Genomic DNA, 25,900 nt, shown 5'->3' on the forward strand with positions numbered 1-25,900 from the left:
ATATACAATGTTCTGAGGTTCACCACAGTGCATTGCAGTCAGCATTACTGGAGTGGCTATTAAAACTTCTTGGAGCTGGGAAGCAAATACAGCTTGCAAGAATCTAGCAAATAACCAGCATTTATTAGATTAGACTAAAGCATTGCAAAGCCACAGTCAATCCCCTATTCAGAATACATCTGAGGTCTGTTTAAACGAGCAGCTTTCCTAGCTTAGGCCAATTGTTTTAAGAGCCGTGAATGGAAAGAAGGGAATAATTCTACTTTTAACACAACAAATTCTGCAACATTACATCAGTGTAAATCTCAGAAAGTCCATTACTGTTGACAGGTTCGTTCCAATCAAAATCTGGTATAACTGGAGAAAGAAGGTGGCCCAAACACAAAGGGTATCTTTGAACCCAGACACTGCTCCAGTTGGAGATAAGCAGTAGCAAATCCCTTCCATAAACCTCCTAAACAAAAATGCAAGCACTAAAAGGGGCAGGGGAGGGCTTTAAGTGAATTCCCACTGGCTCTTGAGTCTGCACTTAAAAGCAGGTCTGGGGTTATCTGTGAAATTTCAATTAAATCAAAAGCTTTGATAACATGATAAGTCACTCCAGAGTTTGGAGTCAAAACATGTTGTTATTTGATCCTCCGCTTGTGTTTCTGGGCACAGCCAGCTTGAAAGACAGTCAGCTGCACACCAGTCATGAAGATGGAAAGGGTGGAAATGAATCTACCAATAGATCATTGTGTCTTATACGGCCAGAACCACTTGAGATCTGGTGTTTTTATACAACCTCAGTCCTAAAGAGGGATCCCCATTATCTCAGTTGAGAGGACAGTGCAAAACAGAGCATCTCAGATGTGTGCAGCCCTCCAGGGCATGGCTCCCTACTGCCACAAACATCTTTTCTTTCTGGGCTTGCTACAAACAAGGTTTTAACCAGCAACAGCATTGAGAGCTGAATGCAAGACGTTGTGGACATGAGACACCAAGCCCTGTCCTCCTGTCCAATGGCAGTACTGGATGTAAACGGCTGTGCTGGAGATGCCAGAGTTTAAAGTCCTGTTTACAAAGGAACGTCACTTCTGCTTGAAATGCTCCACCTTAAATAAATTGGAGATGTCATATCCATCTGGCCTGTATTACACAGCACTAAAACACACTTTAAGCAATATAAGTTATATATATCCTATATATAACAATGCCTTGTTATATATAGGATAGCATGCACAGCATGATAAAACCTTATCAAATTTAATGGGACATCTTACATTGCCCCCAATCAGTTCAGAATTGCATATACAGTTACACTAGGCTTGGATACAAGAGAAAAACACTTTTTATAATCAGGGAGGCCACTCATCTGCAGCAGCATGGAAAATAAAGGGAGCCTCCAGATAAGCAGCATCAGAATTACACAGCAATCAACAATAGGAAGCACAGGGCAGCAAGAAGTCCCATCTGACCCCAGGCGCCAACAGGGGATAATTTATCACCCTTGCAGCAAACGCCCCAGTGAGCACGTCTGTCCTCAGAGCTCTCCTCCTTGGAGTGGAAAAAGATCTCCATTAAACAATAGCTGGGCAATATTAAATATAGACGTGGCAATGACAAGCTGGATTCTTCTCCGTTATATAATTACGTTTATAGCATGAGCTGCCTATTCTTGTTTTTCAGAGACGTGACACATGGGGGATAAGATGGGCTCTCCCCCACTTTGTCATGTTAGTGCAAAGCAATGCCCAGCCCATCCCTCCTGCGATGAGTCAGCGGTGACAGGCAGCCAGTGCTGCAATTAACCTGCTGGCAGGGGCTCGCTGGGAGCAAGGAATGGAGATAAGATGAGGAAGTTGCCATCCCTCTTCCTCTCCTCAGTCTCAGGTTCATCCAGCAGTCACAGCAATGCCAGATGCTTTGCTCCTTACATAGACCGAAATATTTTCAGTGTGCTTATCCACATCGGTAATTCAGGCCAAGGGACTACCCCGTTCTGGGGTGTCAAAGCAAGCATCACCAGCCCTACATAGGGATCAGAAGATCCTATTTCACTGGCTCGGGGCTCTAGGATAACAGGTGTCCCAGCTCCTCTACAGCCAGGAGATGGAAGAGGCTTTTCCAATATCACAAAATAAGTAAACAAGGCAAAAAAGAACAGACTTCCAAATCCCCTCCATTAGCCATTAACCTTCATTTCTCTGGGAGGAAGGAATTTCATGGGTTAATTTAAACATAAACTGAACTATTACTTTCTAATCTACAAAATAGGCATCGGCAAATTTATCAGCAGTGACTGTTCCTTTAGGATATGAGGAAAAATTACTGAACAGGAAAAAGGCCCTCGAGCCAACAGCCCTAGCATTTAGGTTTTCTAAAGGCAATGTCAGCTTTTCAAAATACCTCTTCAGTCCCAAATCTTTTCTATAGAGAAAGACTTGTCTCAGATTTGTAAACCTTTACTAACTCTGACACTACTGCTACGCTCGGTCCAAACAAGCCAGTTCCCAGCATCAGCAAAGCAGGAGCCTGTTGGCAACGCTCTGATTTCGGTTACATTCGGATGCATTCAGAATAAGTCTGGTTATTTTAAATCCATCCTGTGCCTGTGACAGCACACCACTTTTAAACCCTGCAGTGTGGTCATACCCAATCCAGGCAAAAGCTATTTCTGTGTGCCGGCTGGCCAGTGCCAAGTGGCATTCACTGAGATATCTTCGCTCACCTCAGCCCTGTGTCCTTTCACAGACAGATTTACAAAGCAAGCACAAGTCCAAATGTCATACTGAAGACAAGGAATACAAGCTCTTGCTGAACAGTGTACTGTTACAGCAGTGCTGTATGCTGTTCCAACTGCCATTCCTCCACATCTTTTTGTTGTTCGGTTTTTGGTGGGTTTTGGGTTTTGTTGTTGTTTTTTTTTTTGTGGTTGCTGAATCTATTTCATTTAACATGCAGTCCGTTTTTCCCCAGCATTTATTGTGTGATATTTATCTACACGCAATTTCCCTTTTATTTTTTTGGCCAAAGAGCGGAAAGATTCAAATCTCTCAGGCAGGCTGCATTACCTCCTGGTACCACGGAGACTGCAGCCAGCAGAGAGTTTCAATACCCTCCATTTGATATGCAGCCCAAATCATTTATATGTTACGAACAAAAGGGGAAATTCCCATGTGAAACTAAAGAAGAGGATGAGTTGTGCATGTGTTATTTCTTTTTTTTCCAGACCTAGAGAGCGCTCCATCCATGTGTTGGTTTTGTTTAAGATAACCATCTCTGAGTAAGACCTTCCTAAGAATCCTGGCAGCAGGCAGTGATGGAGGCCAGCAGCCAACAGGGGTATCTGGAGACCATCTGACGGTGACCTCGCACTGCCAGGACTCAGCAGTGCTGCTGGGGCAGCAGACTCACCACAGCCATAGATTTCTGACATCCCACACTATGGGCAGCATGCTGTGAAGCACTTTCACATAGCCATTTTCGCAACAAATTTAGGTGTCGAGGATAAACATTTCGTAGCAAATGCTCTTCTAAAAAAGGCACATTTGGTGCTCCACTGAACCCAGATGCTCAGAGACCTGTGGCAGCTCATTCCCACGGCAATCCATGACACCGGATGGCTGGGGAAGGACAGCCAAACAAGGTGTCTGGCAAACAGCCTTCACAGGTTGTTACATCCTTACCTACCAAATCTCAGCAAAGGTGAGTGAGCAATTTTTTGAAAATATAAAACTCTTATTCCCATCAGAACAATGGATCTTAACTGTCTTATCTTCAAGTCAATTTTTTCAGATAAATATCAGATATATGTCTTTCTTTTTTCATGTTCTGTGTATTATGACTTACTTCCCAGATGGTGAATCACATGAAACTAAAACTTCCACCACTTGCGGATTTTGCATTCCTTAGGGAAATTAACTTCCATTCCGCATCTCTCAAGTGGAATGAATTTTCCTGAAAAAATGAGTTCATCGAGAGATCCCAATACTACCATCAAGTAGGGACTGAAATACTGATTGTCATGAGATGGTGCTGAACTGCATTCCTAAATGATGGGAAAATTCTCTCTTCTGTATGCCCTGTAAGAAAGATCAATCCCAAACAAAGAACAGCAGCCTTCCTTACAGCACATCTGCTCAGAGAATCCACTCCCAAATGTGTCATGAAACACTATTCTAAAGGGATGGAATACAAGAAAAATGATTAGCTTAATATCAAACAACTGAGAATAAAGATAGATGTCCTACAGATGAAAAACTTGCCTCCTCTTTTCTTAGATACTGCAGGGCAGATCATTTGGGAACCTGGAATAGTCATATGTAACACAGTCAAGTTAATGGATAGAAAACAAGTCTATTGGAGAACTGTACTTTAGCACTTCCAAACTCATACACTAAAACATGATTAATGTATTACCATGGCAGCTTCTTTTTAGATTCTTTACAAGAAGTGTGTAATAGATGAAGAACAAAGGGAGAATCCAATTTGCATTCACAGTTACTGCCTAGCATCTGCAACCTGGAATGGGACACTAGGATTTATGTGATGGACATATGATGCAGAAAGCCCACAGCTATGCAATAAATTTCTGTACTTCAGTAAAGAAACTGCCATTAGTAAATGCATTTTCTGCATCAAAACACAGAATATTATCTCTGTACTTAGTTAAGTGCCCCACTTTGTCTGGATTTGCATATTGTTTTAAAATCACTTTATGACTTTCACAATAAAATAATTTCAGATAATAAATGCTGCTTTAAACTCAGTTGTTAATGTTATTATTGGTAGTTTAAACAGAAATCTTGCTTGAGCCTGCCTGAATTTCTGCAGGAGGAGGACAGCAGAAATGCACCAACGGATCTTGGTCTGCTTTTGATATTGGAGTGAGATCAGAAAGGAAAATGAACACTCATAGGATCAGTCTGGCTGTGATATTTTGAATCAAACAGCAAAAATGCCTTAAAAGCAGTAGACCGTATGCAATGTCGAATTGATTAATACTCCTCTTTGGGTATTTCTGTTATTTTTTGTAAAAAAAGAATAATTAAAAAAATGGTTTCTGAGATTCTGTTTGTTGACTGTGAGCCCTGGCCTGACCTTAGCCTCAAACCCAAATCCCCAGTAGAAGTCTGAAATTAATCTACCTCTGGCTTAGTTATTAGTAATTATAATTATTAACAGAAGCATCCAGGAAATGAATGGCTTTCAATGACATGGTGTTTTAATGTAGAATACTGGAAAAATAAAAAAAGTCCTTTCTTCTTTCTTTACAGTAACTTTTCCCATAGCTCTCTTACAAAGGACATGTTTTCACCATGGCTAGCTGTCCAAGATTGCTCCCAAACTCTGCCACAGAGGATTTAGTGTGATCTGAAGGTCTATCCCATGCTGCACAAAAGGAACCTGCTGTTGTGAGCTACCTGACCCAGCTGCAGCACCGCTGTAGGCACAGCCCAGCTATGCTCTCTGGAGACACCTCTCCAACTCTGCCTGCAAGCTGCTGGACAAGGAAGACTTTTAGTGGTGCTGAATGGAATACCTTCTGCCTATTGTCACAGAACTCGAAAGCTTGGACCATCACCAAAACAGGAAAGAGAAAACATAAGCAGCAAATCCAACCCAACAAATTGGCCAGATTATAACTGTGTTGGAAAACCCCATCTTTTATTATAACTGGATTGCATGCTGCTCAGCACCATGGGAAACCAGAGTACAGAACACAGCAGTAGTAGGAAATGACCCTGCAGGGAGCATCCTGCAAGCCAAACGGCTGCAGCCCAGTGAGGAGAGCATGCAGGGGCAGTGAGGGATTCACTCCAGGAGGTCAGCTAAATGAACTCCAGGTCAGTCTTTGTCTTATGAAGATGAGCTTCTGCAGAAAGACAGAGCAGGCGATCCCGAAACTAAAGCCCATCTTGCTGCACACAGAAAGAAGACACAAAAACAGCACGAGCAACACCATTCTGCCATCCCTTAGTGGCTGAATCCCTCACTTGGTGACATTTGCTCTCCTTTAACACAGCCAGCTGGGTGCCATATGTATGCTACATCGTCACTGCATGAACAATTGCCACACAGTGCTAAAAGAAGCAGATGAATAAGGAGAAAATAATTCTGGTAGCCTAGATGCTGCCCTCGGGCTACCCCCTACCACCCCCAGTGAGATAATGGGGCTGTGAGTGAGGTCCAGGGAGGGCTGATTTCACAGGGCTCAGGCAGTGCTGGCTTGCTCCTTCTGAAGGGGCTTGGCAGAGTACAAAGCAAGGGAATGAATCAGGGATTTCTCTGTCGGACCGCACTCCTTCGTGCAGAGTCTGACAATCTCCCTTCTCCCAGACCCTACGCAGAGGTCCAGTGAGCCCCACACCTCCTCCATCCCTCCTCAGTCCACAGAAGAAAAACACTAAGATGTTTCCATTGGCTTTTACATCATCTTTTTGTAGAGATTAATCTTCAGTTCCAACAATACATCTTTTGTGAAGCGCTCTCAGCAGAAACCTTAGACACCTTCCCTAAGATCTGTTTGCTTACAGAAGACGAGGTAGGATTTGTTTAAACCCAGCTAGATTAATGTCTTGCAGACATTAGTGAAGTGAGATTTAATCAGGTTATTGCTCTACATTTTCTAGGGAAATAAATCACACTTATTACTAGGCTGGAATAAGTTGCAAAGCCTGGGCTGAGAAAATTTAGGCTTTTTTGTTTTTCCTAGGGTGTGTAAATGAGTAACTTGAAAACTGCTTCAATGCCATTGAACTGGGAGCTCAGCAAAAGGCCCTCAACAAAATGTAGGAAGGAAAAGAGAAAGAAAGCCATAATGGCTAGTGCCCTGCCCGTCAGGTCCAGTCCCAACTCTGAGACCTAATGCCACAGGCTCTGAATCAATACAGAACCCAAGCAGGAGCTTTAAACAGTGTTAAATGCAGATTCCTGAGGTCCATGCGGGATCCTCCAGGCAACCTCTCCTGTAACCGTGGAGATCCTACCCCTTCTCTGGGATCTGATCCTGTCTAGAACATGTGGATGTCTCCCTGCATCAGACAGAAATTGTGGAATTAAACCACAAACCTTCTTTACCAGACTTAAATGAAAATCATGATGGTCTGTAGGTTCCACAGTGTAGATATACCCTGCTGCAACACCTTCTGACTTTGCAGCACATGTTTAACAATGAACACGCAACTTCATTTTTTCTGCTCACCCCAGAAATTTCTCCAAAGCAAGCCTGTCTAGAAAGAAAAAAAGAGCAGCTATTTTTGCAGACTTTTCATTTTAAAGCTGCTCCTTTTCACATTTTACAAACAAAAAGACTTTGCTCTCAGCTGCACTAGCAGTATTTGCTTCAGTACAAATATCAATATGATCAAAGCCATACATACACAATAGAGAAAGTTTGGAAATCAAGCTGCAAACATCCCCTCCTCTACACTAACATCACAGCTACAGATCCAACATAAGACAGCTGAAGTCAATGGAAAGCTTTCTGCTATCTACAGGTACTGCATGCACCAAAGTGGCAAACAACCCCCTCAAATTTTATATCCATCTTCTATTGGACTGGATGATCTTAGAGGCCATATCCAACCTTAACATTTCTGTGAGTCTACAGGAAGTTGTAGAGAGATGAGGGTTGGTCTCTTCTCCCAAGTAACAGCGATAGGATGAGAGATAATGGCCTTAAGTTGCGTACTGGGAAAAATTTCCTCTCAGAAAGAGTGGGGAGGCATTGGCACAGGCTGCCCAGGGAGGTGGTGGAATCACCATCCATGGGGGTTTACAAGAACTGTGGAGATGTAGCACTGAGGGATGTGATTACTGGGTATGGTGGGAATGGGCTAGGGCTGGACTAGATGATCTTAAATGTCTTTTCAACCTTAATGATTCCATGATTCTGAGAATATTACTGGGCCATGCTAATACAGGTGAGACCAAATTACAGAAACACTGCCTGCAATCAGGTTTCAAATCATGCCACAGAGCTGCACAAAACACAAGGGGACCAAGTCAACATATTACTGAAGAGCACAACAAAATATGTCCTGCTTGTTATACAGGAGAAAAGGCAGCACGGTTGCTTGTAAATACTCTCTTGCCAATGCTTTCCCTGGATAAATTAGTTCTCTGAACTGTGACAATATCACCATGAATCAGCCTGTCTGTTCCAAGGTAAAGGCTATGATTCTGCTTTGTGTTCAATGGAAACTCTTTTCCTAGCCTTTTTCTTAGCTTCCTGCTTAGAAAGAATAGGCTCTCCAGAGACAATTTTGGATTTGGACCACAATCTTGCTCCCTTCAGATAACTAAAGGGAGGGCAGGAGTACATTTAAAGTGGGCAGGAGAACATTTAAAGAAGCAGCTGGTAATTATTACCTGAGTACTTACTGGCAGGATTTCCCCCTGCTGCCGTGCCAACTAAATGAGTCCTTGGTGATAATTATCAGGTAATACTCACAAGCAAGGGGAGGTTCCCTCATTAGAAGCATCAGCAAGAAACAATGCAAAAGTGGGCGGGGGTGGCTGAAAAATGTGTTTGAGAGCTGCTTGACTTCTCTGTCCTCCACACACCCAAGGGGTTATATGTAATTGCTGGGCATTTTCTAAGGTACTGCTTGAAAGCTACAAAATCTGTTCCCACATTTACAGTAGCATTTAAGTGAATGACCTTCATCTTTCTTCCAGTCAACTAAGAAGAACTGGAAATGCATGCAGCACTTACTCTTTTGGAGGGTTGAGGTCTTCTGGACGAGCCTCAAAAAACCTGAAGACTTCATCACACTGTGAAATGTGAGGGGGAAGTCGAACCAGCGCCTGCAGAGGGAATCAAAAGGGAGGGATAAGCACTTAGAAAAGCCAGCTTAAAAACATGGCCTCAAGTATTTAAACTACCAAGCAAGAAGTAGCAAAACAATATCTTGGCAGGGGGAAGGAAATAGAAAAGGAAAGCATCAGGTCCAGCTACTTGTCTGAGAAGAAAGGGAATTGCACAACTTGACTGAAAATGTCAAGTAGGAAGTGATGAATTCAGATAAGTGATGGTACCTAGTGTTGGCCAGTGTCACTTTTTCCTACGTGCCCAAGAGCAGGATTCGGACCGTGTGAGCAAAAGCATTACACTGAATTGATTTAATACTCTGTGGCAGGATCTTTGTGACAGGTTTGAACAGTACCTCAAGGCAGTGTGGCTAGGGTTTAGAAGCTCTTAAGTCAATGCATACAAATACAAGCAATGAAAATCTGCAGACTCAACACCTACTCATACAATAGATTAATGTTCCCCATAAAGCTTTCTGTTTAGCACTGTCAACATTTTTCTGTTTTAGCAGAGTTTGCTAGAAAACAAACAAACAAAAGCACACAATTTGTTCCTAAATTAATAGGAAAGAAATTTGATCAGTTGCCTGAAAAAAAAAAAAAAAAAAAAAAAAAAAAAGCCTGGAGGCTATTTCTGCACAAAGGCAGCTTCACTGCAGTGCATCCGGGCTAACAATATCCATGTGCTTTGCAAGATACAGATATGTAGCACTTGTCACACTCAGCAATAGTGAGTATAATTTGGGAAGAACCACCCTAACGTGGAAGTGGATTGGAAACTGGTGAGACAAGCACACAAGGCAGAATCATGCTGTGAATTTGCTGCCCAAGCTATAGATCCCAACAGTGCCCAAGGAAGCCACGCAGCCATCCCCAGCCCGCAAACAGCAGCTTCACGTGTCATAATTCTGAGATTTACTGCAGAAGAGACCATTAGGAGAGGAGAAGAAGCTGGAGTTAACCTTCCCCTGTGCTAAGTTATAGTGAAAATAGGCCACGGGTTAAATATAGACCAAACTTCTTAGAAGTGCTGTAAACCCATTTGACAAAATGAGATTGCCTGGCTCATCTGTTAGTTGGAAGTAGGACAAACAATCTTGAGAGATGGATGAAAAACTACAGCAGAGCTAAATGAAGGTGCATTAGGGCAAACTGGTTATACTAACCCATGAAACATCTGCTTTATCTTGGTCAGACAGCCAAGGAGGCCCAGCCAAAGTACGAAGACAGGATGGGCAATCTGCTAATGTGTCTGCTTCTAGGCAAACTTCAGAAGAGAACAAATTTGTTTCCAAGACTACTCCTGCTTGGGGACATCACGGAAAATAGTCCCCCCAAATAAAAACCTAATCTGAAGCAGCAGTTTCCAGTATTAGGCAACCTGATCCTGTTTGAGGTGGCCTGAAACTACAAGATGAGTGCTTCCAGGCCTAAAGCTTACATATTCCTGCTTGAGGAATACTATACAAATGCAGGGAAAATTCAGAAAATTCATGTGATATCAGCAAGCCTATGAAAGAGAAGCTGACTTTCGGCCACAAGCAACTGTTCCACAGAGCAGAAAAAAACACCTTGTTTCAAGGAAGCAGCATCAGCAGCAGAAGCCTGGCAGTAGCTGGGCATCGCTACACAGCACTGCTGGATCCTGCAGCTAATGGAGGATCAAGTGTAAGAGATGGAAAACTGAAGTCCTCTACTTTGAATGAAAGACACCTCAGCCTCCGTTGCTATCCACTCAATCCTGCTGTTTTGCTCAACAGTGTAAGAAAGGTGTGAGCTCTCTGCCTTTATTCCTGGTGCATAAAAACAGGAATAATACTGGGAAACCAGCAGATGCTCAGGGAACAGTAACGATGCTGAAAGAGAAACAATGCATCATCTCAGACACTGGAGCACATTTTATTCAGCTGAAACCCAACCAGGCAGCGCTGCTGTCTGAAGATCAGCGTATGGAGCCAAGATCCATTGCTGGCTCCATTACTAACGCCCTTCTTGGTTTGGACAGGTTACTTAACCTCATTCCATGAAATTCAGCAGGGATACATCTTCTGTTATCCATTTAAAATGCTGAGCAATAACACTTACCTAATCTGCTGAAAGGTTACAAGGCTCAGATACTTAATATCTACAGTGTGTTTTGAAATCTCTAAGGGCTTGATCTTGTGCAGTCAATGGGTCAACAGCAAATGATACGTATCATTACTAGAGAAACATAAATACCCAAGTTAAATGTATCACAGGGGGTCCTGGACATCAGACACCTTCTCAAAGAAACATCACTTCCCTACATGTTGCAGGTATTTGCCCTTCCTAAAAAGCAGGCTACAGATGTCAGTACTGGATCAGAGCACAGAGTGGGTTTTCAGTGATGTAGGAACACACCAGCAGCGGCTGTGTTGTTTTATGTTTCTAAATCAATGGAAGCTTTAAGAAATCTGACTCCTCTGATCTGGTGGTCCCCTGTTTGGAAATCTCCAGAAGCATTAAGGTGAGCATCGTGGTCATGCTGAGCTGCAGGAGGACAGCTGGTTTCAAACTAAAAGAGGAGATACTTAGATTGGATATAAGGAAGAAGTTTTTACAATAAGAGTGAGGAGGAACTGGGAAGACTGCCCAGAAAAGCGGTGGGTGCCCCATTCCTGAAAACACCCAAGGTCAGGCTGGATGGGGCTCTGAGCACCTGATGGAGCTCTGTTCAGAGTAGGGGCGTTGGACCAGATGGCCTTTAAGAGTTCCCTCCAACTCAGATGATTTGATGATTCTATGATTCTAACTGAAAAGGCCCTCCTTGGTTCTTCTCCTTCCCAGGCAGAGAGCAATGGACAAGAACCAAAGAGCTGAATCTGTTCCACACACAGCCATCAGCTCACAAACCCTGGGGACACAGTGGCCCTGGGGCAGAGCTGGCTCTCACGCTGCAGAATCACCTCCAAGAGTGCTGATGTTTTCAGCCCAATTAAATGAAAACCACCTGACAATAACCTGCCATCGCATGTTTTTGAGGAGCTCAGGTGTAAGTCTGCAGCCAATCACTGAGGACATATGCAACATCTCTGCTCCTCTGCAAGGGGGAAACACACATTTGGGCAAATACACATTCTAGCAAAACGGCTCCAGGCAGAACTGCAGCAAGCTGAAGGCAGGACTGCGAGGTCAAGGAGAAAAGAGGAAAACAGATGGTGAAAGGATGGAAAGGATAGGGATGTGACATTCTTCCTGGTAAGCAGAAAACAGAGGTAAATACATGCAGTTACAAACAGCACACATACAGAAACAGCAAGGAACTTGCACAGGAAAGGTGAGAGATAAAAAGTGCCAGTGAGCAGAATTCATCCTTACACCACTGCCGAGTGTTATCAGTGAGATTCCTTCTTTGGAAGGCGAAGGCAGACGTGCGCTGCTAGACCTCACACACTCCTCAGAAGATATGCTTTTATGTGCTATTTCAGCCTGTAATGATGTCTGTCTCTCTATATTACAGGTTTCAGACAGTCTCATGGAGACGCAGGTGACTGGAAAAGCTATTAGAAAAGCTGTCACGTCAGGCAGGGCGTTAGCAATCAGCCCCTGGCATCCAGCACGACCGGCTGTCTGCCTCACACAGCACCCACAGCAAAGCACAGCACGGGGTGCAGGCTGGGGCTCGGTGCTGTAGGTCACATGGACTGCAAACAGCTCGGTGGGAACTTATTACATTAAAATGCACGCACATGGATAAAGAAACACGCAGTATTTAAGCATGCTTTGAGTGCTGCGTGTTGCATTTAACGCGGATACATTTATAAAAACCAGATGCACTGACATGCGTTTATGGAGATATGCAGGAGGTGTGTGGATATGCATACAAGGATATTCACCCCGCTGAACCTTTTGTGTCTAAAACTGGAGACTGGTTGCACTTGCTTAACCACTTGTACAACCATTGGAGGAGGGCCAGCACTCTTGGGGGGAATCTATCTGCCCCACTGGGGACACTCAGCTCTGGGGGGTGAATCATGCACAGGGTTCAGGCACCCGGTTTCCCTGTGCTCAGTGGGGTTAATCCCAGCTCCGCACACAGAGACAGCTGACTACTGCATGATTACGGCTCCCTGACTTTTCATATTAAGTATCCTGTTCTCAACTGCTTATCATCCTAATTAACAATAATTGGTTGTGGCAGATGTTTAGGAATGGTCATGAGTTCACCAAGAGGGAAAGTGCAATTATCGTAGTTCACTTCTCAGAACAGAAAAATAATTTTACTTATCTGAAAATACTTTTTGCATCTGTTTTGTTGAGAGCCTCACATTTCCTCCAAGCTTAAACCCCAAAAAAATGAATTGTGGAGGCCAGATGGCAAACACTGACTGTCAGAGCTGTAGGTGTCCCTGTTCACTGGAAAGGAGTTGGACAGTTGGACTAGATGATCCATAAAGGTCCCAGCCTACTCAAATGACTCTGTGATTCTGTTCTACCACGCTAGAGACTTGGGTGAAGAGTGCATGGCAGTGACTCAGGCTGGAGAAGTAGGGAGATGTGAGAATAAATAAAGCATTGAGGTGAGGTGGAAAAAGGGTGCAGTTTTGGAAATGATTCACACATAGAAGGGGCTCTGACATGAAAGGGCCATAAGAAGCTGGGAAGTGAAGTTCTACACCAGGTACCAAAAGAGACATTGCAAATAATTAACTCTTACTACTGAAGCTGGTCTAAAAACATCAGGATTCTGAAAGGTAGGGTAAAAATGACTGATGAAGTTCAAAAGTTTTCCACTTAAACCCTCCATTATTGACCAGGACCAATGGCTATTTTATTTTAATTCAGCCCTAGCTTAGAGAAAGGTAAAATCTTGAAAGAGAGCCTGGACTGAGAGATCAAGAGGGAGGCAATTATGTTTTTTCCGTTTTTGAAGAGTAAACTTGTAAACTTTCATAAAAGAATGACTAAAATTTCCTGGAGTTGATGCAATCTGCTCATTTAATTTTTGTTTAGGCGGTGTGCATTTGGGCACTTTGGAAAAGCCCATAAGCTTCAAGATAAATCCACCTCCAGCTGGGATAGCATAAAAGCGCGTGACAAACTGAAGTATTTATGACAAAGGGACTCATCTCTTCAAAGCTCTCCAGCATAGAGATGCTTCCATCAGTCAGCACTGACACAAAGATGCCAGGCTGCAATGCTGCCCTGGGTCTTCCCAGAGGGCTGAGGAAGGAGACCGTGTGGTTTGGTCTTTCTTCCACACAGGGTGATGCATAGTGGACAGGCACACCCAGGAGGTGTGTTTGGGAGATCAGAAGCTTACTAAATAAAATGCCCCTAGCAAGACAAGACTGTGAAATTGGTGTTGCTTTCACATCATCAAAAACTCCAAAAAAATTAAGAAAACCAGGCCCATGGGGCCCAGAAGACCTTGAATTGCACCAGGCTAATTCCAAGCCTAGAGTTAGTAGAGTTAGGAGGGAAATCATCCAGAGATATCAATTCCAGTTGGCAGCACATATTTACAGGCAAAACTGAGCTTGTTTGCTAACTTGCTCAGATTACATCCTCTCTCAGACATCCAGAACCTCACTTTCACGTGTTTACAGAGAAATGCCCTGGATATCTTTCCCTGTATGTCCCACTCCACTTTTCATCACAATGTTAAAGCTTCCCGAGACTTTACCAAAAGCAGTAGCCTGGGTATCTCTATGATGCCATGCCCTCAGCTGGCACACAGCAGCAAAGAACCCAACAGGCCTGCAGGGCTGCAAGGCCCATGCTGTTGGCCAATACTTTTTGCAGGGCTCCCCATATTGCCAGCGTCCCACAAAGTGTGGGACAGCTTTTGCCTGCCTGTCCTTGCTCCCATGCCCCCAGCAGGAGCCACAAAACATCAAACCAGAAGTCAGACATGCTTCTCAGCCATGCAAATTGCTGTGCTCTGTCAGAGACAACAAAACAACAAATGGTCGAACATTTGCCTCATGCATTTCCCAGGGCTCATTTGTGCTTCATCTTTCTAGGTGGATAGAGTCTCCTCATCTGGCAAAAAAATTACCACAAACTTTGCATCTGAAGCTGCCTGACTCCTCTACATCCTCACAGATTCCAATGGACAAAGCCCTGTTGTCTCATGTATTCATTTCACTCTCTCACATCAGATTTTCTCCATCAACTACACCCACATCATTCCTTTTTTTTTTTCTTTTTTTTTAAATTAAGCTTGTTGTCTGCCTACTCATTTTAGGACCAGCATGGGACAACTCTGCCCACGACAGCTGGCTGGAGCTTGATGATCTTTAAAGTCCCTTCTAACCCAAGCCATTCTATGACTCTGACATAAGCTTTGCACTCCTCTTTCAGATGAGCAGGATTAACCTCTCAAAGCAATACTCTTTCTCTACAGCTCTGCACAATTCTTAATGAGTCAAAACATTCACTGGACAGGCTAAGAAAGGTAGAAAAAAAAAGAAATTACGCGAAGAGGGACATATGACCCTATTCACAGGTCCCACTAAGACCCATGTGCACCAGCTTTGTGATGCCATGCTCCTCAGAGGTGAGTGGCAGGGCAGTGCCGGACTGGGGCTGTCTGGGCACAGACAATGGGGTCCCAGATAAGCAGTTTCCAGCCTGGGGCGGGGGCTCCCACCAAGTAAATCACTGCTTTCTCTGCCATGCATCTGCTGGGTGAACCCTGACATTCGTCCTGGCTGCTCGCGTCGGGGGCAGTTCCTGTCTGAAGGAGGGAGGCTGGCGACGCGGTGGGACCATTTTGAAGCAGCCACTTGGCCGTCAGCAGGAAGACAGCATGTTAATTGTTGTGTAGAAAGCCTGATCTCATGTGATAAGACTTTGCTTACAGCTTCCTTGCCCGGGTGAGGCAGAAGGCAGGGGTTTGCTGGGGCCACGTCATCACTGCCTGCAGTGTGCCCCAGGCACTGCAGGGATCTGCTCACTGTGCACATCTGCACTATCCACATTGCTGTGGATGAGCAAATGTCTGACTGGGAACAGAGGTTTTCCCCTCCACGTTGTCCTCTGACTTTTTAAAAATGGAAAGAAAATGCCATGGGACTGAAAAGAGGAAGTATGGGGTTTAAATTATACACTGACGTGCTCAATACCTCCCCAAAAGTCGGGTATCGGTCCTGCATAGAAATAACTTTTAATCTGCTGTCAGAGGATCAATTATGATCGAATCATGAAGTCTAAGCTGGAAAGGAAAGACCAGGTCACTAAACCCTCTCTTCCACACAGCAGGCTTTTCTGTCCTGTCATAAATTTCCAGGCTTTCACTTCTTACAAGAAAACACTCCTGGAATCCGCCAGTCCATCTCTAGCACTGCACAAACCTGAAATTTCCCTCCTGCAGCACAGATGGGCAGGGGAAGAAGAAAATGCCATCTTTGTTGTGCCTCTTTGCCTACTGAACTCTTGCATTCATCAAGACTGAAGTAGAAATATAATCCGCTTTTATGTGAAGAGACTGTGCTTATGGATTTTTCTGATTAAATAAGGCACCAACATGGTGCTTCAGATGGGCAGCACAGCTGCCTCATTAATCTTGGTGGTGTTTGGGATGGACCATATTTGCTTAAAGAAGACCCCCCCCGCTGCGATGGGCTCAACACAGATGAAACTCTTGGTAGTGAACATGGAGAAAGGTGCAGTGCAGCTGATGGCTGTGAGCCACCTGGCAGCTCTTCTACACCCTCCCTGGAGCTCCTTACCCTGCAGTATTCGTCAATGGGCTTCAGCCTCTTCACAGCTACATCTCGGACGTGGCTCCTCCGGAACAGGATCTTACCTGAGGAGGAAACAGAGAATAGGGGGGGGTTAGGAACATCACCTCCACTTTGGGTAGCAAGTAGCTGTATGTTTTTACATTATTTCACAAATAATGTCACCTCCACCATGGTGTTACTCTGGCATGTTGGGACCAGTGCTCCATCACAACCCCATTGCTGCCCATCTAACCTCCTCCCATGGCAGTGCTCCCAGCCTTGCACACACAACAGCAGTGCACACGGAACAAGGTTTGGGTGATAGATACCTTATAAACCTACAGAGGAAAACCAAATAATAAGAAGTACAAACAAGCTCTTTTTTTCTTCTTTAAAGTGAAAAAATAATAATATCAGCATCCTTAATGGATGACATTTCTGCAAGTCAGCTAAGATTAAACAAATAGCTGGGTTTTGTGTTATATTACTTGTAACAAAGTTTATCAAAATAATCGAGGAGCTGAGTTTCCCCACATACAAGGATGTCATGGAGTTGGTATTTTTTTGGCTCTAAGGGATTTTATCTTCATATCCTTTTTTGGTGGTTTTCTTCCCTTTTTCTTTTGTGCTGTATTTCTTTTAATGTATTGAGACAAGAATAAATTATATGTTATCCTTGTGGTGCAGAAACAGTATCTGCCAGCATTATTTAATCCATGAAATGTCTATGTGAAAAAAACCGCAGGCATATATACCACCTCCTGATCCAAACTTCTTTTGCCAGCAGGCAAGTGAGATACTAATCCATAGATGGTGGGATAAGAAAATGGGCTACAAGATGAAATCAGATCCCAAATCCGAATATGTGGCTTTGATTTTGTCATGGTTACAGAAGTTGAGAGGTAAATGACACCAATGCCTTTAACAGCCCAGTAACAGAGGCTCTGCACCCTCCCAGGCTCTGCCCCTTCTGTTTGCCTTTCCTCGTCCTGGCTGCTACTCTGTAAACTGTTAAAGCCTTTAGTCCCAGACAGGACAAAGTGCCTTATCAGAGTTGATTTCAGGATCAAACCCATCAGTTGGTTTGTCCTCTGAAGTCATCATTTCAGAGTGCCACCAATCTTTCTTGTTCCAAGTGGTTATCTCACCACAAGGTTGGCGCTGAGCCATCCCTGTAGGATGTGATGCCTAGAGGTAACAGCACAGAGCACACAGGAAACCTTCAATATACATCCAAAGCATTCATCTACACTTATGTGATTTAAGCAATGGTTGCAACATGTCCACCTTCCTGCACTGCCTGATGTTGGATATACCAAAACCTTGCTGCTTTCTTGCTTCTACCCCCAATAAATGAGGAGAACCATCCCTACTTACAAAATATTTCTTAGTTTCTCCAGGATCACAATGTACTTGTACTGCATAACTGCAGTAAGGCTCTTTTCCTGGGAAGGGGCATGGGGTAACTGTAGAGAACAGACTGCTTCCCTCCTCCAGAAATGCTGCTGTGGGAGATTTTTGCATTTCTTTGCAACTTTTATAAATACACTGCAAAGAATAAGGGACATTTTGGAAACATTTGCACTTTTTGGCTTTTCTGTTTTCAGTTCAAGCCACGAGTCAAAAGTAGAACTGGTGACCATATAAAAACATAAAGGAACCCAAGACTTAAACACATTAAAGATCTACTGCAAATGTGACTCAATTTTCCTAAAAAGACAGTTTACAGGGAGGCCCAGTCTTCAAAGTAACATTATAAATGAAAGTCTCAGACATAAGAAACAAGATAAATATAATAAAGAACGTTATATTAAACATAGAGTACAAAAAAGACCCCTGGATATGATAAGCCTTCATTCAGTCCTTAAATGGATATGGAAAATATCAGGATGACTGCGGTGTTTGGATGTACCAAAGCCCAGGAGGTGCTTCCATTTTTATCCCTCAGAAAAAGGGAATTTTCTAGCTTTCTTCTACTGAAAGCTAGAAAAAGCTATGCAGGGGATATGGAACAGATCTGTGGCTGCCCAATCCACGGCATTGAGAACTGAGATCTGGAGAAGGCCAAATAACTCAGATCAGCATTGCCAAGAAAAAAAACAAAAAAACAAAAAAACAAGAAGGAAACCAGGATGGTCAGAAAGCACATTCTGTTCTAATGGGCAGCGGGGATGGACCCCAACCAGGCAAATATGGGGATGCTTGGGCAAAGAAGCCTCCTTGCTGGGGTACGGGCACATTGCTAAGGAGGGAAGGCTTCCCAAATGCCCAGCTTCTCCCCTCCTCTGGGAAGAAAGGCTGTGCCAGCAGAAGTTTGGCTGTGACCACACAGCAGGAAACACCACAGACCATGTATGAGCTCCTACTGTTCCCTCAAGTTCTCCCATTTCTTCAGAGCTGTATGCTCCTCTATGTTTTCCCAGTGGGTGCAGCTGGATGCAGACCACTGGCAGGGGAAAGCACTGACTAACAAGGTAGCTAGGATCACCTTATTAGTGAGATAAACCAACGAGCAGCAGGCAGAGAGCAGAGTATGGCTTGTAAAAGCCCCCAGAAAGGAAATCTTGGGGAGGCAGCGGATGGGAGCACGTTGAGCAGCACCGAAGTGAAGCGGGAAGTCCTGTGGTGGCTCTAAATGGGTAATTTCCTTGCAAGGGCGGAGTGCTGCTTTGCTTGCTGCTTGGCTTTTCCTCTGGGTAGTTTCCACATCTCTAAGGAAGGGGCCTGCTTAAACGCTAGTACATCCAGAGCTGCTTCCTCCCTCAGTGACAAAATGAATTTTACTTCAGCTCTTCTAACACTCCTCGGGCACCACAGCCCTACCTCAGGCTCGACTTGGAAGCTATGGGCTGTAAGGCAGCACTGCCTCATATACCACTTTCATTTACCCACATACAACGCTCAGACCAGGCCAAGGATGAAGAGAACGTGTGTGGGAAGGACTCAGCAGACAGCAGCAGTGGGAAAGAGAGACGTGAGGAAGAAATAGGGCTCCAGTCCTGCTGCTAGTGCAGGATGACAATATTTATTTTTATCTTTTTTTCTTTAAAGAAAATATTATTCCTAGGAAATTAATGTGGATAAGAGGCAAAGTATCAGGTTTAACTTTGTAGGGGACATCTTAAGTCATCCCTTCATCTGTGTGTATAGAGATGTAGCCTTTAATTCCATGACCACACACCTCTTCTCCCATAGGACCTGGTTTCCTCCCATGCACGCAGCGGGTACACAAAGTGGGAAGAAGAAAGCTGTCTCAGAGACCGCCAATCTGGCAGCTGCTGATTCTGCAAGCTTGAAGGTATCCTCTGAGCACTGCCAGTCTCTCTGTCAGAAGTTAGGAAGTGCCCAAACACAATGTAAAAGGGGCGATGGACAAATGCATGTTCACATTTAATCTTCCACCTTGAGCAGTCATTGCACTTCAGAGGGCTCTAAGAGAAGCAAACCATATGATAAATACTCAACAATGGACAGCCTGAATACAAATAAGTATGTTAAAAATACTATAATGTCTCATCTGATTTGTGTTTATAAAGACATCTGCTGCCTCCAACTATAGAAACTACAGCTGTGGAGGCTCCATCAGTCAGCTGTCTCCTAAAAGCAGGAAAGGGCTCGCTTCTGCCTCTTGATGTTTCTGTTACTGTGCTGTTCGTTCTCTCCTCCTTTCACCCAAGAACTGGAGAGGTACGAGGTCTGCATGCAAACTGCCAAGCAATGTATTCAACTTCAGATCAAATTCCTGAAGAGTCTTACAAGGTGCAGTTACAGCTTCTCCTTTTGGGCTAAGCAGCCTCCCCCAGTGTAACCAATACCATTTAGTGGCTAAAGTATTTTTAGAAGGTCCTACTACTTACGCATAGCTGTTCTTAATTTTATACACCGAAGGAGTGTAAATGTGCAATCAGATATGACTCCTCAACCTGTTTACACTGCGAAATCCATGCCAGAGCCCCACAAAGATCTCAAGCACCTGTCATGCAACATAACTCTCAAATGGTGCATTTAAATATGCACTGCCGCCTTGCAATGTAAAACACGTAACTCAACTAAACAAGACTACGGGAGAGAATAACAACTTTACGTTTCTCATGGACGTACGTGTGACTGTTAGCCAGACGGCAGATCTGACAATGGCCAAAATAGAGGTGTGTTCCTCATAAAATAATGTCTCGCTTTCACATGGGGATCCCAGTTTCCATGGATTGTTTCATCCATGATTTCCTGGAGTCAGGGAGCCAGTGCCAGGGTCCTAACACTGATGCCATTTGCTCCTGACAAAGAAAGGGGAGGGAAATGATTCACGCTGTTTCCACTGGTGGGAGGAGGAAGGACTTAAGTAGAAACTTGTGACTGTCAGAACTGCTGGTTGAATGTGGCTGCCAAAGGGCCTCAGTTGATAAAGGCTTTGCTAATCAGCAGAAATTACTATGGAAGGTGACAAGAGGTGATGGAGACAGATGGGGCTGCCAAGAGAGTCAACACAAGCAATAATAACATGGTGCTGAGATAGGGGGGACAGGGGGTGTCCTTCTGAACTTGGATCCTGCTTTTAATGTGCAATGTTAAAGAAAACTACTGAAAAGAAATAAAGCATGGGAAATAACATAGCTTGACTATAATATCACTAGGAAGATAAATATTCCTCCATTAGAACTGATAGCAGAATATGTGAATTATTACAAGGTGAAACCAAAGACAGGCAAGAGACAAGGTTGATTGCCCATCAGCAAAGAGCTCCTACCTCTGAACCTGGCTGCCTTCCACTGACTGTAGGGTCGGCTACTTATCCTCCTGGGATACAGTGCCAGTTCTAGTGCAGCTTAGCCAGTACAGACTATGGGAATTCAAGCACTTGGCACAACTGAAGAAGGAAAAAAGCCATGAACACTGATGCTGAAATTCAGAAGTAACAGATGGGGGCCACAGGGTGCAAATCTCAAGCTAACAGCTTTGTTACTGTTTGTACAGTGTTCTGCATAAGCCAAGAGCTACTTCTTGCCACTCCATGTCATGGTGCTATCACCCAAACAACCTGCTGCTTCTGTAATCTCCTTTTCAGTTGCCTCAGCTGCAAATCTCTCACCGCTTAAAAGCAAGGTAGGAATGGAGGTGCACGCAAATGGTACATTTGGCCTGAGAAGGGCAGGCAAAAGTGCTACAAAGTTCTCCTTGCTCTTTTCTTACAGTGGGATGGCTTCCTTTACATTGATCTGTACATACCAGACACCCACTGAGACCCACCACCTTATTTACAGCAAAGTGTCGAAGTACAACAAAGTAAAACTACCTCACACAAGAAGAACTCAACTGGAGCACAAGATTCCAGATACCTCAAAATTGAACTTCCCATTGTGGGAATGGCTGCAGAGTGCTGGGTGTGAGAGGAGCCTTCAGCTTCTATGGTGAAATTGCTGTCTCCTTGAACTGCACAACTCAGCTTCTCCAATGTGGAAAGCGAACTCTTTTGTAATTACTGGTTGCAGCTGTTCAATTAGAATGCAAAGAGTTCACTGCTTTGAATTGCAGAAAGCAGTCAGTTTGTCAGAGGGCAGAAGAAGAATAGTATTTACACCTGCAGCCAGCAATCACTGGGAACTCCCTCACCTCGAGGAACCCACCTTAGGGTAAGCCAGAGTCCCACAGAGATGAGGAGCCAAAAGAGGGCCAGATTTTCAAAACATGAGAAACACAGCCTAAGGAAACAGGCAGGGTTTTGTTGTGCAGAGGATGCAGGAATATCCTTCTCTTTGCACACAAGCTTTGCTACGCCATGAGCAAAAGGCACAGGAAAACAGGAAAGCTTATGCAGATCCAAACAAGCATCTGCCTTGCTTATGTGTACTTCTTTCCTAAGACAGGAACCTGAATGCTGAGACAATGACTGCACCCTCTATTTCTCTGAATGTTTTCTAAAAAATCCATGTCCAAAACTTCAGGATCGAGTCATCTAACATATGAAAGCAGAAGAGCTTAATCATCACTCAAGTTATCAAGACATTATGCCAAATCAATGAGTAAAACATCAACCACATCTCACCACTTGTGCTGAAACACTTGGCTTATCTTCTGTATCAGCTGACACCAGTTGCCTGCTTTCACACAGGTTGTTAGTGGCTCCTAACCTGATCTCCAAATCACCAGTGGTCCACAGGCACTCTGCAGAGATCATCGTTCATTGGTACAACAAGTTTGAGAACCAGCAGCCCCTGCTTTGCTCTGGCTGTTTGCTAGTCAACATGTTCATATCATCTTAGCTACTCCACCTCCTGCCCCACAGAGTGCAAAAATGAGTGTCAAATGCATCTGTACCACATTTCTTAGCCAAAATGCTCTTCCTGAAGAGCTGGAATATGCCCCTGTTGCTACACCAACTCTTTATCTGCTGGGGTCTGATGAAGTCAATAGGCTTCTATTTGCTGACACAAGTCATGTCATGGAAGGACCATATGGTCCCTGCTCAGCTTTTTAAAGCACAGGCCTTAACGAACTGAGCCTATTAAAACATTTCCAATGTCTTATGAGCTTTTATGAGATTTGCCATCAATGCAAGTGCTGGTGTGACACTTAGCCAGAGATACTGGACCAGCGCCAGCCCCACTGACAGAGCATCTCTCATACGTCCACTGGGGCTGGAGACCTTGCAGCAAGGTCACTGCAGAGAGGTGGGTTTGCACCACACCCTTGCCAAACAACACTGGAAAAGCACAGCAAGGTCCTAGCCACATCCTCTGGTGTGACTGGCAATAACACCGCTTGGGAGACTCCACCCTTATGCTGGTTGGAGCTGCGAATAAAATAATATTTGCACTCACACCACGTAGATCAAAGTCTTTCATTATTATTATTAGGAGGTAGGTCTTGCAATAACTTGGTGTTATGGCTTATGCTCCTATAGGAATGCTGCAGGTAGAAATTGAGGGGTAGGGAAACAAAGATGACTTTGCAAGATGACAAAATGAGCTCACAGTAATGGCAGCAATAAAGCCAGTCCCCAGATTCCTCTGCTACACAGGGATGTAGAAGGAAACTACATCTATGTTAGCATTCATGGCCAGAAAATCTGTCTTAAACATTTATTCTAATGAAAAACAAATCTTCAATCTGCCACAAAAGAGGCAAAATTCTGTCCTATGGAAGACCTCAATTAAGTCAGCTGCCAGGTACACATGTACCACATTACAGGAGGTGAAATTCAGCACTCAGATTGGCAGGGACACTGCTCCTCAGAGCAGCTGTGGTATCTGGAAGGCACCAATTAACACAGAAATTGAACAAACAAACAGCTTGGCGGCAAACATAACTAGGTGCCTGTGCTTGTCAGAGTCTGGAAATCAACAGTTAGGGTTTCAGAGAGCAGTATTCAGAAACAAACTTCCCTGTGCTTCGAAAACAGAGCACCGTTCTTTCTTTCCAAATGGAAATGCTCTCCCAGAGTCCTTCAAGCTAAACCTTGGACCAGTTTTAAGCTGAATTTTCAGCAGGCTAAGACATGGAAGCAAAGCACTGAACAACAACCAGACCACTGCTGGCCAGCCTGAGACAGGAAGCTCGTCTGCAGGCAATGCCACATCTGAAGGGCATCATTCTTTGGTTCCAGGCATCTTTTTAATGTGTGACAAAGACAGTCTACTGTGGGTATTTCTTCTCTGCCTGTTCCTATTCCTGATAAAAGTGCTGTTGATTTCAAAGGTGCAAGGGCACATCGGATTGACAGTACACAGACGAGAAGGGCATTTTAACTTCCAGCTCACATTTAGGTCTGACCATGCCTACCCCTTTCTGTGCTGACTCTGAAGGCTCTTTCCCTGCCTCCCCTATGCTTACAGCACAATGATCGGCCTCTGTTGCATGCAGTTCTCCCAGATGGGAGCATTTCAGCCATTTCCAGCTCATGCCACTTAACACAAAATAAACTCATCTCAGCACCAGCACTGCCTGCTAAAACTGCACGAGAGCTGAGACTCATTCCCTGAAAAATCAAGTTCTTTTTCCAGATTCCTCCACAAGCAAGTAAATTCACCGCTTATATATGCAAGAGCATCTCAGAAAGACAGAGCTGCTGTCCTAGATAGAACCTCCCCTGGGTAATGCAAAGAGCCTATGTTTGAACTCAGGAGAAAACAGCGCTGTCAAGCAACAGCAGCTTCCCCCACTGGAAGATGCAGAATAAAAAGCCCCTTTCAGGGATTAATGCTCTCACCAATTACTTGCCCCTTGAAAGGAAATGTGCCCTCAGTCGAGGTGACAGCAGGACCTATGCATGCTTTCATTTCCCTTTCATGGTTAATATGGCCTTTTTACTGCCCAGGAAAAAGGAAAAAAAGGCAGACTGGAAACTAATGTTTTGTTATTTTTTATTTTTATTAAGGATCACTGGGCCAAGCAGCATAAAAACATAAAAATAACCCCAAATTTATTGCTAAATTAAAGAAAAAACAGTAAAATGAATAGGCATAGAAATCTGAATTAGGAATGTGATCTGATAACTACCCTTTCAGGCCCTGATTAATTGCATTTGAAGCCAAGGACACACAGAGCAGCCAAACGGGACCGACTACTAACAAAATATACATGACCAAACAAACTGGTCTTTCTCCTTCTGTGCCACCACACTGGAATGGCAGCTCCCCAAGTGCTGTTTGCCTTTGTGTCCTGGTGTGCAGTGCTATGCAGGTCTGGCCAGAGTTATAAAGTCCCACTACTGGGTACCTTGGATAACCCTGCTGGGGTGGTCCAGCCTGCAGACTTGTGGTCTCCAAGTACTGGGTCGAGAATGGACAGATGCCATCTCCTGCATTTCTAGATGGAGAATAACCATCCGTGTGTCTAGCTGCTACAGTTCAAGACAGCAGTTTCACCAGTTGTTACCACACACTGACAAAGGACAGAAGATTTAATCCACTCTGTTGCAGCAACGTAAGAGTGTTGCGTTCGGTTGGGTCAAAGATCTATCTGTAATCCTGCTCCCTGTCCGCAAGAGTAGTCAGAAAAAAACAAGGAAGAAATTCGAAGAACAAGATGCATGCAATAGGATCCATCTCCTGACATATATTCCCCATTCCTGCACATCAGGCGTCAGAATTTTTCTGAATTAAAAATTGTTTATAATAACCACTATTGACTCCATCCTACAAAAATTGCACTGGTGCTTTCTTGAGCTCGCAGATGGTGCATTCCCTGTGGAGATCTCTGGAAACAAATTTCATAATTTAATCATATGGCATGTAATTACATACTCCCTTTTCACTTGAAGCTTGTTTTCCAAATTTCAGAGGCTGTACCCGTTTTTTGCATTTTGAGAATCAAAAATAATCACATCCTTGTCATTTTCTCAAATCCTTCATGATTCCACAAAATTCTGTGTCAGACAGAAGACTTCTCATCTATTTATTCTTCTCATGCAGAAGATA

At 44.0% G+C, this 25,900-nt stretch overlaps 1 protein-coding gene across 4 annotated transcripts in view; it reads right to left on the bottom strand.

Annotated features, from left to right (window-relative positions):
• The window catches only part of SH3PXD2A (SH3 and PX domains 2A), a 232,111-nt gene that overhangs the window by 123,282 nt on the left and 82,929 nt on the right, over window positions 1–25,900 (bottom strand). For all 4 annotated transcript variants that reach the window (XM_010714667.4, XM_010714665.4, XM_031554493.2 and 1 more), the window contains 2 exons: window positions 16,494–16,570; window positions 8,702–8,793 (listed from right to left, as the gene is read on the bottom strand). In XM_010714667.4, the coding sequence (XP_010712969.1) occupies window positions 8,702–8,793; window positions 16,494–16,570 (169 nt within the window). The remainder of the gene's footprint in view (window positions 1–8,701; window positions 8,794–16,493; window positions 16,571–25,900) is intronic.

The sequence above is a fragment of the Meleagris gallopavo genome, chromosome 8, assembly GCF_905368555.1.
Source record: "Meleagris gallopavo chromosome 8, MGAL_WU_HG_1.1, whole genome shotgun sequence".
Taxonomy (NCBI): Eukaryota; Metazoa; Chordata; class Aves; order Galliformes; family Phasianidae; genus Meleagris; species Meleagris gallopavo.